General features: G+C 45.3%; 1 protein-coding gene across 2 annotated transcripts in view; it reads right to left on the bottom strand.

The window, feature by feature from the left end:
• CRAMP1 (cramped chromatin regulator homolog 1) overlaps nucleotides 1–16,356 on the bottom strand; it is a 1,760,184-nt gene that overhangs the window by 895,215 nt on the left and 848,613 nt on the right. For both annotated transcript variants that reach the window (XM_069646975.1, XM_069646973.1), the window contains exon 9: nucleotides 12,737–12,818. In XM_069646975.1, coding sequence (XP_069503076.1) covers nucleotides 12,737–12,818 — 82 coding nt within the window. The remainder of the gene's footprint in view (nucleotides 1–12,736; nucleotides 12,819–16,356) is intronic.

Here is a 16,356-nt window from a genome sequence, read left to right as displayed (position 1 = left end):
TCAAGGCTTTCATCAGCCTTACTGCCAAAAAGATGAGACCCGTCAAAAGGTATGTTAAGGAGTCTAGATTGCACATCCGGTGCAAATCCAGAGCTTTTTAACCACGCAAATCTGTGAATTACAGTGCTTGCTGCCATGGCTCTGCTGATGCTGTCAGCAGAATCCAGATCCGACTGAAGAGACTTGCACGTGGCTTCCTTACCATCCCTAACAATGGCCAAGAAACCGTCTATTTCCTCCCCTTCGGAAATATGCTCAGCCGCCATAGCCCTTTGTCATCCCTATCCGGTGGGATGGTTAATTGAGCTACTTGTTTTGAGGGAGCAGTTGCTGCCTGCACCACCAGACTTTCTCGGATAGGGTGTTTCGATAAGTAGTTGGGGTCACTACTTGATGGGCGGTTTTTTCTTGTAAAGTTCTTACTTACTGCTGGACTTGACGCCAGTGTTTCCCAATTGGCACTTTCCCTTTTCTGAAGAGCAATGTGGAAAGGTAAAATGGATCCTTTTGAGGTCCTTCATATAGGATGTCTGTAAGATCATCCTTCTGGAAGGGAAGGGCAGGTCTGCTCCATCCCAGGTAATCTACTACCTTAGACATCAACCGCCTGTATGAGGTATCTGCATGTTCATCGGACTCATGCTTACCAAATTCTAATTCTGGTGAAGTGTCCACTCCACTGACTGTTTAATCCTTTCTTGTTGAAGGAGTGAAAGTTTTCTCTGTTAAAGGCGTTGAAGGCTTTAAAAATGTTGAGCATCGACTCTAGAAGAGTCGATGTCTTTGACAGACGTTTTCACTTCGATGGCGCAGCTAGCGTCGACGACCTTGACCATCGACTTGTCTTTTGACTTATGACTCGGAGGATCCTTCAATGATTTCTCATTGTGTGGAGGCCTCGACGGCTCTCAATGTGGAGCTGGCCTTCGTCCCGGGCTTGAGGGTGCGCAGTATTTGGCTCAAGCCCTTTCCTTACCGGCTTTAGAAGGTGCGGTAGGAGCATGGCTTGTCGAGGGTTTCTGGTTTTCAAATATTTTGAGCATGTCTAGCCTGAATGCTTCCCATTCAGCAGGATCAGAGGTTTTAGTGAGACAGGATATAGCTCTCAGGAGAGGAGACGGACGAGGACGTCAAAGAAGGTGATTTATGTTATGTTATTTTACTTGGCATTTATATAGTGCTCTATATATCATTGGTATGACCCCAAAGCGCTGGTAGGTTGAACGCCCTCGGGAACCGTAGTTCTGGTCAGTAGAGAGATAGTGTCGTAGGGTGCATGGGTGCACCAGATATGTGTGCAGCTGATGTGATTGCCGGATGGTAGCTGCAACCTAGCGTTAGGTGTGGTGCTGAAGAGATCAGTTGGATGTGTGCAGTGGCTGGACACCCAGACTGGGCTCTGGCTGTGTTAGGCCAGAAGGACGCATATGTGAGCAACTAGACTGGAATGTGCTCGGCTAGCAGCGTTTTATTAGGGTGATGAGGTATTCATGGGGTCGTATTTGTATGTGAACAGCTGGCCGAATTAGTCAGGGGTATAGCTGTGTTCTAGCTGAATGATGGTGTAAAGTAGAGAGCAAGCGTAGTGATGTGATATGACTCATCTTTAAAGCGCTCAAGACCAGGCACATGAACAGGATGGCAGGGAACAGGGTGACACACGGACACAGAGACATGGGGCTGGGCTTACAGTGACACGAGGGGGGGATTCGGATATATAGCAACAGCATGGGAAGCAGGAAAGCAGGGTACACAGTTATACAAGTGCGGGACATGTTGGGACTTCGAGGATGAAGAGTGGTAGGAGCCAATCCTTGACCTGCACCTTTTTGCCTTCTTTTTTCAAGGAGAGTCCTCTCTCGCATCGTCAGAAGGTTTGACGGGTGGTCGATGGGGATTTCTTAGGGAATCTACCTACTGCCAATTTCCCTTTAAGCTCCTTCAGAGCTTTTCCCGTCATCGACTGACATTTTGAACAGGCCGAGGTCTTGTGCTCCACACCGAGACACCACAACCATACTCGATGCGGATCAGCGACATCTTGGCATCGCAGTCTTGACACTTTAGAAACCCGGTCTTCGGGGTAGTCGAAGAGAAAGACATTTTCGTATATTTCGCCAAGGAAATACTGAAGCGCGCCGTAGTTCTCAAAGCATAAGCTTACTCAGAAAAAATGGAACTAAAGCCAACTGGAGCTGCACCTGCTATATATGCTTTCGATGACATCATCCTTGAGGGACACAGAGTTGACTGCATCGACGCAAAGTGCCATTTGCCGGAAAAAAGATTCAGAAGCAGCTGGATATTGAAGATCAAAGATGGGGAATATGTGGGAGGGCGGAATCCATTCAAAAGGCATTTGAGGCACGAATAACAAACTGACAACATAGATGGGTATTTGAGAGACAAGACTCCAGTGACAGAGGTGGGAGAAGGAAAAAGGGGGAGGCAGAAAAGGGGGAGGAGAGAGAAAGAGAGACCAGCTGCATAAGACCAGCTGCATAAGAGTGAAGCACAAGTATTAACAGAATCAGATAGAGTGGATCGGATAGGTTTTTAAGGACAGGCTATCTTGGGTTGGTTGTATGGGGAGTGAATTAGCTGCAGGCACCGATGTGCAAAGACAGAAAGTACAGTAGTAGATGCAACAATAGGCAGATAAAGAGCAATAGCAGGTTCAGTGACTGGTGTGAGAGGAGATGGAATTCAGAGAGACTCAATTAAGAGAATGGGGTAAACAGGTCACTGAGCAAAGGTCACATGGGAACGGAATGGATACTATTCTATTATCAATGATGTATATTACATCTTGTGCCATTCCATGAACCACACAGGCCTATTCCCCAAGCATTGATCTGAGAGCCTACAGTCCTAAAGTTGATCGGTTCCCTAAATCTGTGCCATCCAGTAAACAGACTATGCATCCTGATGCCGGCACCCACAGCCTATCCCTCCTTGAAGGTGACAGGTTTAGAATGAGGCTGAGAAGTCATTGAGCTACGCAATCAGAGTCATGCAGTCATACACAGATCAACTAAGGCTTGCTGTCAAAAAAAGGGCATGTTTTTATTACTTGGGGCTGTTAGGCAGAAACCTGTGCAGTTCCCTCTGGGACCACTGCAAAAGATTTAAGACTACAGGTGTTTGGCAGTAAACCCACTTGGTAGCAGTCTGTACCAGACAGATTCACTTGGTAGCTGTGGCTGAGCAGTCAGACTTCCCTCAAGAAGAGTTAGGCAGTATACAGAGTATTCACAATAGGTCAAGAGCACACAATAGAACAAGTAAACACTGACCAGGGCTTGGTGTAAAAGAGATCTAATTATTTATTTAAAACCATATCTACAAAAACACACAGGCACTAATAGTAAGCAATTCAAAAACACGGTCACTAAAAGATATACACTCCCTTAAAAGAATATTAGACACGTCTTAAGTAAAGCCCCACTTATTTTCAGACAGCGATGAGCACTTAACGTAGATGGCACTCTAATAGTTTGTTTAAAAAAGGTATAGAAAAGCAGAGAACAAATTGAAACAGATCCCAACACTTTTACAAGAACATAACAAGAGAGGCAGGCAAAGTAAAACCGTGAATTCAGAGTCAGTAGGCCGGATCCGCTTTAAGAGGATCGAAACGAAATGTGTCCAAGGTCACACGGTTGCAGTGCACAAAAGTCTTGTAATGGTTCAAAAAGGAGTTGGACCAAAGAAAGGGACCAGTTAGAGGGTCAAGGCGGCCAGCCCAGTCCAGAAGGTTAAGGAGTTATTATTACCTTGTAGCAATCTTTAGAAAGGGAGGCCTGGCGGACACGGTACCTTAAAGTGGTGAGAACACTCCAGCGGGGGCAGTTGTTCCTGGCAGCGGATGCAAGTCGGTGCTTCGTCCGGGGGAGGAGAGGATCTTGTCGTGGAGGAAGACAGGAGTCCGTTGCACTGCCAAGGAAGAAACCAGCCGCAGAGTTTCTCAGGTACAAGGAGCGGTCCGTTGATTCGCGGTTCAGTGGTGAGTGGCTATCCGGCCGCCGGGGTGCTTGGCACGGGAAGTTCGACCACAAACCGGTCTGGGGTGCGAAGAAAGAAGGTAAAACTGGTTGTGCCCCCCAGTCAGGGGAAGAAGCCTCTCCAGCCGGGAGATCTTCTCTGTCGTCGGGAAGTGGTGAGTCGGTTCTGCAGGGCTCCACCGGTGGTGTTGTCGTGGTAGGTCAGCTCAGCTTCTCCCTCGTCAGATTCTCAGGTCCTGTGGTGACTTCTGAAGTTCCAGTCCCCAAAGCCCTGCTTTTATGCAGCATACCCCCATTCACTCAGCCTAGCTGTCAATCAAACATGCTAAGTGGTGAGCCGGCCGGCTCACCACTTGGGCCAATCACACAAGAGTGCGACTTGAGTTACCACGATAACTCAGTCCAGGGTGCCTAAACCCCCTCCCACACCCCCTGTGGTACCCAGACAGAGTGGCACCACTTTTGGAGACTTCTGTACAGATGCCCGCCAAAAAGTAAGGGCTCGACTTGGGTTGGAGTCACAGAAGAGAACACAAACGCCATTTTAGAATCGAGTCTTGGCAAAAAATACCAACCGGAGATTTAATATTAATTAAATAAACCGGCGGTATGTGCGAGGTTATGATAATTAAATAATTAAAGTTGGTAGCCTCGAACAATGGGAAAATCCCATAGGGAAATATTCGTGGTCGAATATAAAAAGTAGTTTCCACTGCCACCAGCCAAAACTCTATCAAGGGGGATGGAGACGTGCCCCCTCGACTAACAGACCCCGGGGCAATCGAATTGCCCTGACCAGTACGTCCACAATATGATGGTTTGTACTGGTTTCTGTTAATAATATGGGACTAGTAAAGCCAATGGTGACTTTACATGCCCTGGGAGACAGTCAGTCCCAGGGTATGGAGTCTATGGTGGGGTGTCGCTATGACACCCCTGTGTTACTGCACGGAGGGTGCTGTGTAACACACATAGTAAAAACACATGAGACCCTATGGAGTAAAGGACCCCATAGCCCATAAAACACATTACCAATCAAAGGAATACCATAAATCATGTCCAAGAGTGGGAGAAAGAGAGTCTCACTCTTGGCAGGAGAAAAAAAACAAACTCCAGAAATCCAGAAAAGCTGCTGGGGGACTCACTAGGTTAGGAAATTCAGCCTAAAGAGAATTCTCCCTAACAGGGGCATTCTCCCGAGCTGAGCAAAACCTGATGCTTTGGACAAAAATTAAGCTGTGTAAATTGGATTGATCCTGCAATATTAGCAAATTTCATTATGCCCCTTCAAAACTGTAAATCATACGACATTTTAACCAATATCCTTTGAAAGCAGTATTGCAAAATACATAGCTGAAACCTTTTTCAATTTTTTCTTGTGGGTCAGACAACCCACTCCTCAAAACACCTTGAGCTTGTTTTCGGCTTGCTTGCCATGCTTGTGCCTACTTGAATCAGGCTTGACGCCCCACTACTTTAAAACTTCACCAGCTCGCACTGGGACTAGGGCTTCACTGGAACTTAGCTGAATGAAATTCAGGTTGGCTGAAAAGGTAGACCTCAGGTCGTCAATGGGATTCATTTCTTTGAAGGGGTCTGGACTCCAACAAACAGTCAAATGGTTGTAGGAGTCCTCCTTTTATCCAGAACTTGGACTGGAGTCTGCCCCAAGACCAACAAGGTTAACGATATGCAAAATAAGCAGGGAAGGGGCTGTCCAATCATGGATAGCCTCTGGCACCACATCTGCCCAATAGCAGAACATACTTTGGTTTGGATGTGGACTGGGTCCAGACAAACCTAGCCGCCACATCCGGCCACACACATACATACAGACAGACGGCTACCTTGGCAAGGAAATCAGAGGCTTTGCCCGGCTAAGGGCTTTCTATAAATGGCAATTCCGGACTAGAGAGGGTGGGAAGAAGGCCAAGGCACAAAATGGCCAATTGACAATCAAAATACACATGGCACTGCCATTTTAGATCATATGGTACACTAAATGGCATCATGCAGTAAACTTCAGTGCATGAGAAAAGTCCAAAACAAGGTAGTTTGTATTAGTGGGCGTGAGTATACAGTAACACGGTTAACGAAAGTGAGTGTTTAGTTATATCTCTAAATGACTTGTCTAATCATTTTAGGTAATTGTTGTATGCTATGTTGCGAGATAAGAGACCTTGCCTTGTGGAGCATAGTCCAATATACCCATGAGCTTAATTACATGCAAATAAAATGTATTTTAACGTATACATTGTAAAGATAATAGAGTGGGTTCTAGTGTATTGCAGTAATTATGGACACCAACCAAGCTTTCACAAAGATGGCTCATTTTTCTCCCCTCCCAAAGATTCCTACAGCCAATGCGAGGAGTTGCGTCTTCCTAAAAGATAGCTTTCAACTACATGGGCTCTCTGAATCCATCATGTCTGATATACCTCCCACTTTTGAGCCGCTTTGTGCAAGTCGTCTGACACCAAACAAATCAGGTCTTTGGGATTTCACCCAGAAACTAACAGGCAGACTGCACAGGTGAATAAGATTTTGGAGCAATCTCTAATGAGCTGTGTATCCACTTCCTAGGGAGACTGGGTAACCATATTGCCCGTGGCAGAATTTTCATATAATTCAGCAATACACTGGTAGGTGGGAAAGCCCACAATCTACTTCTACTTATGAATACCATTCCAAATGGATACCTGACCTACCAAGAAACAGCTCAGCAAATCATGACATTGAAACAACCTTGCAAAAGTTATGTGAAACCCAGCAGGAAGAATTACGCAATTTACAGAAGGCCCAGGCCGAGACCAAGAAACATAGCGAGAACCTGCAGTATAAATGTGGGGATAAGGTGTGGTTGTCTGCCCACTACTTACCCCACCACTCGACACCTATGAAGTTCTCTCCGAGATCATTTGGGAAATGTTGTGGAGACAAGATATTCAACCTAGTTTTGTACAAACTGCGGCTTTCTCCCACTTGGAAACGTATTCATCCAGTCTTCCATGCCTCACACATGAAACTATATCTTTAAAAGGAGTCTGAACAAGTGTTTGCAAAGCCAACAGGCAGTTGTAAGTGTTTAATGTTGAAGAACAAAAAGTTAAGTTCTTAGCGGATTCTCTCCCAATCCATCCACATTTAGGGGACTATCAAAGTGAGTAAAATGAGGTCCAAAGAAACAAAGATACATAGGTGAGTCAATGAAGCCATGTTAAGATGGATTTTCATAATCGGCCCTGTGGACAGATGAGGAGAGGCCACCCTGTTGATGTGAGCAGGTATAGACACCAAGATCTAGCCAAACTAATTCCGTAGTGGGACTGAGCAGCAAGGCTTAGACTTGGTAAGTGTGGGGGCATTGAATGGTTCAGTGAAGCACACACAGAGCACTCTTAACAATATATGTTAGGCAGAATGTGTCTGAATATTGTTTTTGTAGGCATTAGACAAACTCTTAGCAATGAAAAACCACATGTAATTAACTAAAACGGGGATCTGCAACCTTTGGCTCTAGCTGTTTTGGACTGTAACTCCCTTCAGCCCTAGCCATAGTAATGAATGGTAAGGGATCATGGGAATCGTAGTCCGAAACATCTGGAGAGAAAAAAGGTTGCAGACCCCTGCACTAAAACATTCACTACTATTATACACACAACCTTTTTGTGCAACGCTAACAGCACCAACACATTACTTTTAGAACACAGTTAGAGCAGTTTTAGGATATTGTAGGATAGTAAAGCAAGTGAAAAAAAGAACCAGGTAAGTAACTATTAGGAATGAATATGTGTAAAATAAAGAAGTTAGAAACAACATACAAAACTTTAAAGTATAAGGTACCACACCTTAACAACTATTTCCCTAACTAGAAAAGAGGGGGACTAGTGGACTAGCGTGAAAGGTTCCAATTTAGTCCTCTTCAGAAGGCTAGGAGTCTTTAGGAGTCTGAACAAGCATTGTGAAAGCCAACACGCAGTTTGCAAGAGTCTCAAAGTTCTTAGCAGACCCTCTACCAATCCCACCACTGTAAGGGAGCCCAGGGAGGATCCTTGACCTGAACTACACCAATCACGGTAAGGCAGGGGAGAGTTAAGTCAACTACTTTAACCCATTACACTCTATAGAGGTGCAGGCATGAGCGGGTGGGCGGGAACAGGTATGTTTCACCCCCTGTACTCCAATCTACTCAGGGAGCACTTCTGTGGTTTCTGAAATCGCTTGGCCACTGTCTGTTTTCTCAGTTCTGTCAGAGGGGGTCTGGGTTGCTGATGCAGTGGTCACTTGCAGCGTCAGAATTTACGCCGGGCTCATTGGTGGTGCAGCACTCTGGCGAGACAGTTCCTGGCACTAGTCAGCTAGATGACACTGGCACAATGAAGAAAGAACCACCACATTGGCGACAACCTAAGTGGGCCACCTGAGGCAAAATGCAGTCGGAGAACAGTGACGGTCACTGGCAAGAAACTGCGGAAGTCGGACCTCAGGGCAGAAACAGACCTTGGTCCTCCATGAGCCCTTTTCATGCTGGTGAAGGGGCGTCTTGCTCCATAAGTCCAGAGTCTGCACAGTCCCAAACTCTGGACAGTGCCTGGTGTAGCAAGATTGCCCTTGAGGAAGCTGGCCAGCCCACAGCATGTTTCCCAGCCACTTCAGAAGACTCATGAGGCCAGGATCCTCAAGCAGGGGTCGGGACTGTATGTTTCCACCAGTCTAAGTGTCAAAGCACCAATGAAGGGCTTCCAAAGAGCAGGACTTTGTCAGGGTGTTCGATGAATACAATGCTGAATGGCTACATTGACTAGTTCTGCATTTTCAGCAGAATGCTTCCCTTTGTAGGATGCTTGGATCCAACAATGATCTGAAGAATAACTGCAAAAGACCTCCTTTTATCCAGTTGCCTCCAACCCCACCAATGGTAAGGAGCTGCACCATTTAAACTGGCAGGGGCCTAGCCAATCACAGATAGCCTCTGTTAACGTCTGCCCAGCAACAAACAGTTTGGCATGGATGTGGATTGGGACCAGACAGTTCCAGCCCCCACGCAACTACACACCTTTGCTTTTTCCAGGAAAGTTGAGGCTTTGCGAAAGAAAGGATTTACCATATATGGCAAGAGAGGGTAGAAAGAGGCCAAAATACCAAAAGGACAGGCAAAAAATCTTGTGTCAGGGCTATTTTAGAATAAACGGTACTCTACAAAGCAATTAGCGGTAAAATGCAAAAGTGCACGCAAAATAAAAAATAAAGACAGCAGAAAAATATCCACTGCCACCAGCATCGCATGCAAGTAACCACAAAGTTATGTGGGGGCACCTCACTGTGAGGAAAAGAGCACAATGTAAAACAAAATAAATTACATACTGCAGAACAGAATTCTCCTGCACTTAGTCACAGGGACTGATGAGAGCCCCTAGAATATATGTGCTTAGCTAGGCAAATTAAGTTAAAAGGCTGCTCTGCCTCCAAAAGTCAGGTCAGGTACAAAACAGCAAAAAGTTGCTATTCTAATGGGTAGCAGAGTTTTAATGATTAAAGGAATGGGATGGAAGGTTTAAAGAGTGTTGCTGTACCATTCTATAAGGAGGGAATTCCCTAGGGAAAGATGATCCTGCCCTTTACGAGACACCGACTGGGGACACAGCGGATTGTATTATGTTGTGAACAAATCCACCAATGGAAACCCCCATTTGAGAAACAGCATTTTCGCTACTAACAACACAAGTTCCCAATTGTGTGGTGCACAAACTTGTCAGCTCATGCTTCTGCTAACACGTGTCTCTTCCCTTCAAATGTGACACAATCAGCAAAAGATGGCTCTGAAGGGACAAACATCAAATTTGTTCTGTCCTTCATGCTTGCTTATAGAAAATATGGCTGCAGGATGGTCCGTAAAAAATCTCAACAACCTTTCCCTGTATGGAAGGAAAATAGAAAGCATATAGTGTCCCTGAGCCCAAGCACATTTATACAACCTCCTCCATCCTGATGTAACAAACGACCATGAGTTATCCGAGTACAGTGAACTGTCTGTAGGTATTGGGTTTGTAGCATAGGGGTATGTGGTTTGGAGGTTTTTGGTAGTTTGCTTCACTAGCCCTCTGGGCCTGTGTAGTATGTGAGGTGTGAGGGTGTGGAAAAGAGAAGGGGGTGGTTAGCTGGTTTCCAGTGATCTCAGTGGAACCTCACAATGAAGGGATGCAAATGTGGTAAAACCTCACAGCAGCACATTTCAAATGTGGTGAAACCTTGCACTGGCAAAAATCAGATGTGGTGAAACCTCACAATAGCAATAATTAAGTGAGATGAAAACTCCAAAGTAGCAAAATTCAGGTGTGGTGAGAAACCCAGCAGTAACAAAATTGAAATGTGGTGAAACCTCACAGTAACAAAATTCAAATGTGGTGAAACCTCACAGTAGCAACATTCAAATGTGTTGAAACCTCACAGTAGCAAAATTTGAATGTGTGCTAAATCCCACAGCAGCACAATTCAAATATGGTGAAACCTCACAGTGGCAAGATTCGGATGTGGTGAAACATCGCAGTGGCAAAACCTCACAGTAGCAATAATTAAGTGAGATGAAAACTACAAAGTAGCAAAATTCAGGTGTGGTGAGAAACCCAGCAGTAACAAAATGCAAATGTTGTGAAACTTCCCAGTAGCAAAATTCTAATGTGGCAAAACCTCACAGTGGCAAAATTCTAATGTGGCAAATCCCACGGTAGCAACATTCAAATGTGGTGAATCCTCAAAGTGGCACAAATCAGATGGGGTGAAAACCCCAGCAGTCGCAGGATTAAAATGTGGTGAAAATGCACAGTAGCAATAATTAAGTGCGATTAAAACGCCAGCAGTAGCAAAATTCAGGTGTGGTGAAACCCCCAGCAGTAGCATATGTGGTGAAACTGCATTAACTGAATTCTCTGAGACGGAACCAGATTTGACTTGAGAATGTTCACAACAAATCCCATTTTCAACAGAGTGTTGCAGGTTACTTGAACACTTTGTATTACCCCTTTGAGGGACCAGGTCTTTATTAGCCAGTCATCTAGGAATGGGTACACATGGATATTCATCAGGAATAGATGAGAAGCCACAACTCACAACACCATTGTGAATACTATGGGAGACAAGTTTAAGCTCAAGGGAAGACCCGTATAATGGCCTGAAGTTGCTGGAGCGATGCAGGAGATAGAGGAGCAAGCTGTATAGTAATTATAGGACTTCTTGGCTCCACAAGAGTAACACTTTTTGAACTATGCAGAACATTCTCAGGAGAGATTAGGGAAGAAGCATAACATTCACTTCAAACTGTCTTCGGTAAGTAGCAAACATGTATGGATATTGAGTAAACTGAAAAACACATTGTAAACGTGTTTATTTTTTATTATATTGTTAGAAGTAAAATGACCCAGAAATATTTGACAATGTTCTGAAGATCCTGACTGCAAAGTCGAATAAATTACCTAAGTTGTAAATGCCACTGAGAGGCATCAAGGGACAACAGAGGAGGTGGCTTTCCTTTATGTGAAGCATAGCATCCCATTTGACTCTTAGTTTTTCCCTTTTTCCAGGATTAATTGAAGCAAAATGAGGTACCATAACCAAGTTTGTGCTTTCTGGCAGTTATTTTTCCGATTATGTTTGGAAAAACAAGATATAGAATAAACCACAAAGGATTCCAAAAAAGCATACCTGAAATGAAGGGGAAAAAAACGTTTTTCTGTGTAAATGTGTTCCAAGAGTTCACACAAGCAGAGATTTTCACTGTTAATTTAAAGAGACTATGACTGAGAATCTGTTTTGACCTTTTCATTACAAATGCTTTGGCTGCTGCTCTATTATCCTGCACATATTTTGCAATTATGCATCACCGACTCTCATTCTGTAAGTACGATAACATGCAATCCTCCTTGCAAAGTCAGCATCAAATTATCTACTGGAGTCCATGGATATAAACGTTTAACACTAACAGGATACATTGGTTGGCTTGATTTAGTATTCATCAGCCCATAAGGCGTATGAAACAAATTGACACAACATATGGTGGTATTAATGGAATGCAGGCCATTAGGTTTGTGGCTCATACATGGGGCATTTTGGTAACAGTCAAAGAGGTTTCAGACTGGCAGACTCGTTTGTGCAATAGTCAATTTTTCCAAGTATCCAGGCAAGATAAAAGATTTCAGCACTAGAATCCCATTTACTAAAGAAGATCATGACTCAAATGCATCAAGCTGTTAATGTTAGTGGAGGACTAGCACCTGAAATGCACTTCACTATTAAGGAGCAATGGCCAAGTTGCAGATCCTCGTACGATAAAAGCATAGGATGCCTCAGTAAAGAAACTAGGGTCAACAGAATTCTAGAGCTGCTACAAGCCAACAGGTATGCACACTGGCAGATATGTGTGAACAAAAATGCCAGAGCAGAAACATTGTAAACAATATAAAATGTACATCCTGAACAAGCAGGGTGATATTTCTGTGTGGCCACAACATAAAGAAAGAACATACATTCAACAGACCTGTACTCACGTTTGGTAAAGTTGTGTCACTTCCCTCAGCTGCTGCGAGTGATAGTACATGCATTTGTAAAAATGTGCTGAATAAGTGGATCACAGACTACCAAACAAAAGGTTACCAAGGTGCTCTATCTTCTTGTTACACAGACTCAAAGATGTACTGCTTTTTTTAAAGACAAGAATTGATTAAATCCGAAAAAGATACAACACGTGTTTCATGCAGAGCCCATTTCTGCTTCAGAAATTCTATGAGGCTGGAGACCTTCCGATGTAACTCCACCATCATTCTAGAGAAAGAAAAATATACATAACAGTAAATAAACCACTAACAATGGGAAAACGTTGCTAAATTAATAAATTACAAAATATTATCTTCCTGGTAATTAAGGTACTGTTCGTCCATAGCACTCTCTTATCCACAACTTGTTGTGATGCCTGCTGCAGCAGTTCAGGCCAGAACACGCCTCCAAGGATGCTGCACATTGCAGCAACAGACACTAGTCAACCCAGGGGACAGAAAGCCCCCCATTAAGAATACTGGCATCAAATTTCCTTATTCAACTAGTCCCAGCTTCCCAACTGCTAGTTCACATGTTTACACCAAGCTGTGGTTTAATGGCACCTGCACACGGGGAAGGCTGAGTGGGAGCTGTGTAAATGTGATACTATGGACTAGGAGCACCCGATTTACCAAGAAGTCAATATTTAGTTACTCTTTCATCCACCTGGCTCTACCTCCATTGCATCTTTTTTGGGACAGATAACACAGCAAAGCTTCACTGGAGAGGAGATGCAGCATGTGTCAGGTGGCTTCATGCAAAAAGTTCACTATGTGCCAAAACAAGCATCTTGTCTAGTGGAAACATCCAGAGAACAATGTTTACGCTACAGATGGGGAGTATGCTAGGTGGCAGCCCTTCGGAAATGGGTACATGCCATGTAAAGCTAGTGGTGCTGCCTTATATCTGGTGCAATGCACATCTCTTGTAAAAACAGTAAGACCATTGTAAGGGTGCAGAAGTACGAGTCTTACACAATAGTGGTATGGTGATTGGCAAAGACTTGGGCAAACAAAGAGGAAACCTAACTCTCCCTAACAAAAAGGGGTTTGCTGCCTCTAATAATGAACTAATGAGTTGGTCCCAGTACTTCCTATATTGGTGGCATGACAGAAACATATAGGAATACAAGGGAAAGTGACGATGGGGGGGGGGGTACGGAAGGTGCGTTAGGGTTGGGTGGCTTTGGGATACCATGTTCTCCCTAGGTCGTCACTAATCCCATAGCCTGCACTGTGAAAGGGTGCAGTGTTGGGTGCCGCTGGGTGGGAGCACAGAAACCCAGCACCCTCTGGAAACATCCCACCCATCCATTCTTTTCTTTATAATCCTTGTGAACTCCCTGCATGAGTGAAACCTGCACAGGGAAAAGGTGCTGTGTTTGGCGCCGCTTGGTGAGAGCAGAGACCCTCCCCCCCAGCATCCTGTGAACACACCACCTGGCCTTTCTTCGCTTTATAATCCTTTTGAACACCTCGCATGGGTGAAGCCAGCGCAGGGAATGGGCGCAGTGTTTGGTGCTTTCTGGTGTTCGGCACTGGCAGGCATAAGTTGACTGGCTGCTGACATCAAGGTATTTTGTTCCATGAGCATCGCAAGGATGAGGACTACAGGAGGCATGAGTCTTGAAGAGGAGCAGGTACTGGTACTGAACGTGGTAGTCCACCAATAATTAAGTGAGGTTTCCATACAGCAAGCCTGTGTATTATATACTTGTAACCACTCTGATTGCTCTGACCGGCATACAGCACTTGATACAGAGTTGGTGAAAAAGCGTATGCAAACATTCCTGACCAGTTCATCCACAGGGAGTTTCCCTGGGATCCGTGTTGTGGGAATCTGGACGCGAAACTTGGGCATTGTCTGTTTTCGATTGTGGCGAATAGGTCTATGGTGGGGGAACCCCACTGAGAGAAGAGATCTTCTACGATTTCTCTGTGTAGACACCATTCGTGCTCCTCTGGGAGGGGATCTCTGCTTAGTGCATCTGCTATAGAATTGAGATCCCCTGGAACATGTTGCAATGACAGGAAGATGTTCCGTTTGAGTGCCCATGTCCAAATTTTCTGGGCAAGCTTGGACAGATTTGGCGGACGAGTCCCTCCCTGCTTGTTTATGTAAAACTTGGCTGTAGTGCTATCCGTCCGGATCTGCACTGACAGATTCAGCAGGTAGGGTTCGAACGCCTGGAGCGCTCTGAATACTGCCAGAATCTCTAGCAGGTTGATGTGATTCTTGGCCACTGAGTAAGACCAGAGCCCCTGAGCTGTGTGGTGGAGGAGGTGAGCTCCCCACCCTGTCAGGCATGCATCGGTTGTGACTACCGCCTGTATCATAGGATCGTAAAAGGGTTTCCCCTTGGACAGATTTTCTCTTGTCTACCAGTGAAGGCTTTGTACCGGTGTTGGCGAAACGACCACTAGATCGTCCCACTGACCACTTGCCTGAGACCACTGTTTCGCCAACCATTCCTGCATGGAACACAGGCGCGCGTGGGGGACCAGGTAAATACATGACGCCATCATGCCTAGCAAACGCACTGCTTTGCTTACCGTTATCTGCCGACTGGCCTGATATTGTGGAATTTGCAATACTATATTCCAAATTCTTTCCTCTGATGGTAAGGTCAACCCCTTTTGTGTGTCTAGGAGAGCTCCTAGGAACTGTTTGGAGGTGCTTGGCACCAGACTTGACTTTTTCTCGTTTATTGAGAAACCCAATTCGAAGAGGAGGTCGATTGTTCTTTGAATGTTCGTTCGGCAAATCGCTGGGGTTTCCCCCGTGATGAGCCAGTCGTTCAGGTAAGGGTACACCGGGATTGCCTCCCTGCGTAGGTGTGCTGCCGCCACCGCCAGTACCTTGGAGAATACCCTTGGAGCCGAGGCAATTCCGAAGGGCAGTACTGTGAACTGGTAGTGCCGACTGTCCACCTTGAAGCGCAAGTCATTTCTGTGCGCTGGGAACATGGAAATATGAAAATAGGCATCTTTCATGTCCAATGTTGCCATGTAGTCCCCCTTTTTTAGGAGGGGGATTAACTCTTGGAGAGTAGTCATACGAAACTTTTGGGGCTTGACATATTTGTTTGCAGGCTGTAAGTCTAATACTGGGCGCATTGTCAAATCTTTCTTTGGTACAAGGAAGTAAGTTGAATAAATATCCTTGTTTACCTGGTGTCCCAGGACGCATTTGATTGCGTCCTTTGTTAGCAGATTGACGATCTCCTAGAGGAGGATTCTTTGGTGGTCTAGAGAATGTGTTTTTTGTCGTGGAGGGTGGTTCCGGGGACGCTCCAAAAGTTCTATGCAGTATCCTGCGGACACTGTTGACAACACCCATCTGTCTGATGTGATCCCTTCCCAAGCTTGGGTAAAGTTGGAAAGGAGGAGTCCTACTGAGGATGCGCAAGAAGGGACCCTGAACGGAGCGTCACTGTTTTGGTGGAGGCGTGCCGCCGCCTCTACTGGGGCTGCCGCCACCTTTACCCCGTCCTCTCTTATTCCCTCTACTATAACCTTGGGTAGACTGTTGGTTATTGTTCCACTGCGTACCCTGGCCCTGGGAATAGTTAGACCCTCTTTGGGAATTTTGTCCGCGTGTGTGGCGAAAATTGCCATTACCCCTTTGATTAGGGGGTTTGGTGGTTAGTTGACCTAGGGACTTGAGTGTTTCATACTCGTCCTTGGCATTTTTCAGCGCGTCCTCGATCGCCTTACCGAACAATAGATCTGGCTCCACCGGTTTGTCTAACAATGATGCTTGTGTT

The sequence above is a fragment of the Ambystoma mexicanum genome, chromosome 2q (assembly GCF_040938575.1).
Source record: "Ambystoma mexicanum isolate Mex_15411 chromosome 2q, UKY_AmexF1_1, whole genome shotgun sequence".
NCBI lineage: Eukaryota > Metazoa > Chordata > Amphibia > Caudata > Ambystomatidae > Ambystoma > Ambystoma mexicanum.
Note: the sequence above shows the minus strand (reverse complement) of the source record. Positions and strands in the feature narration are given on the sequence as shown.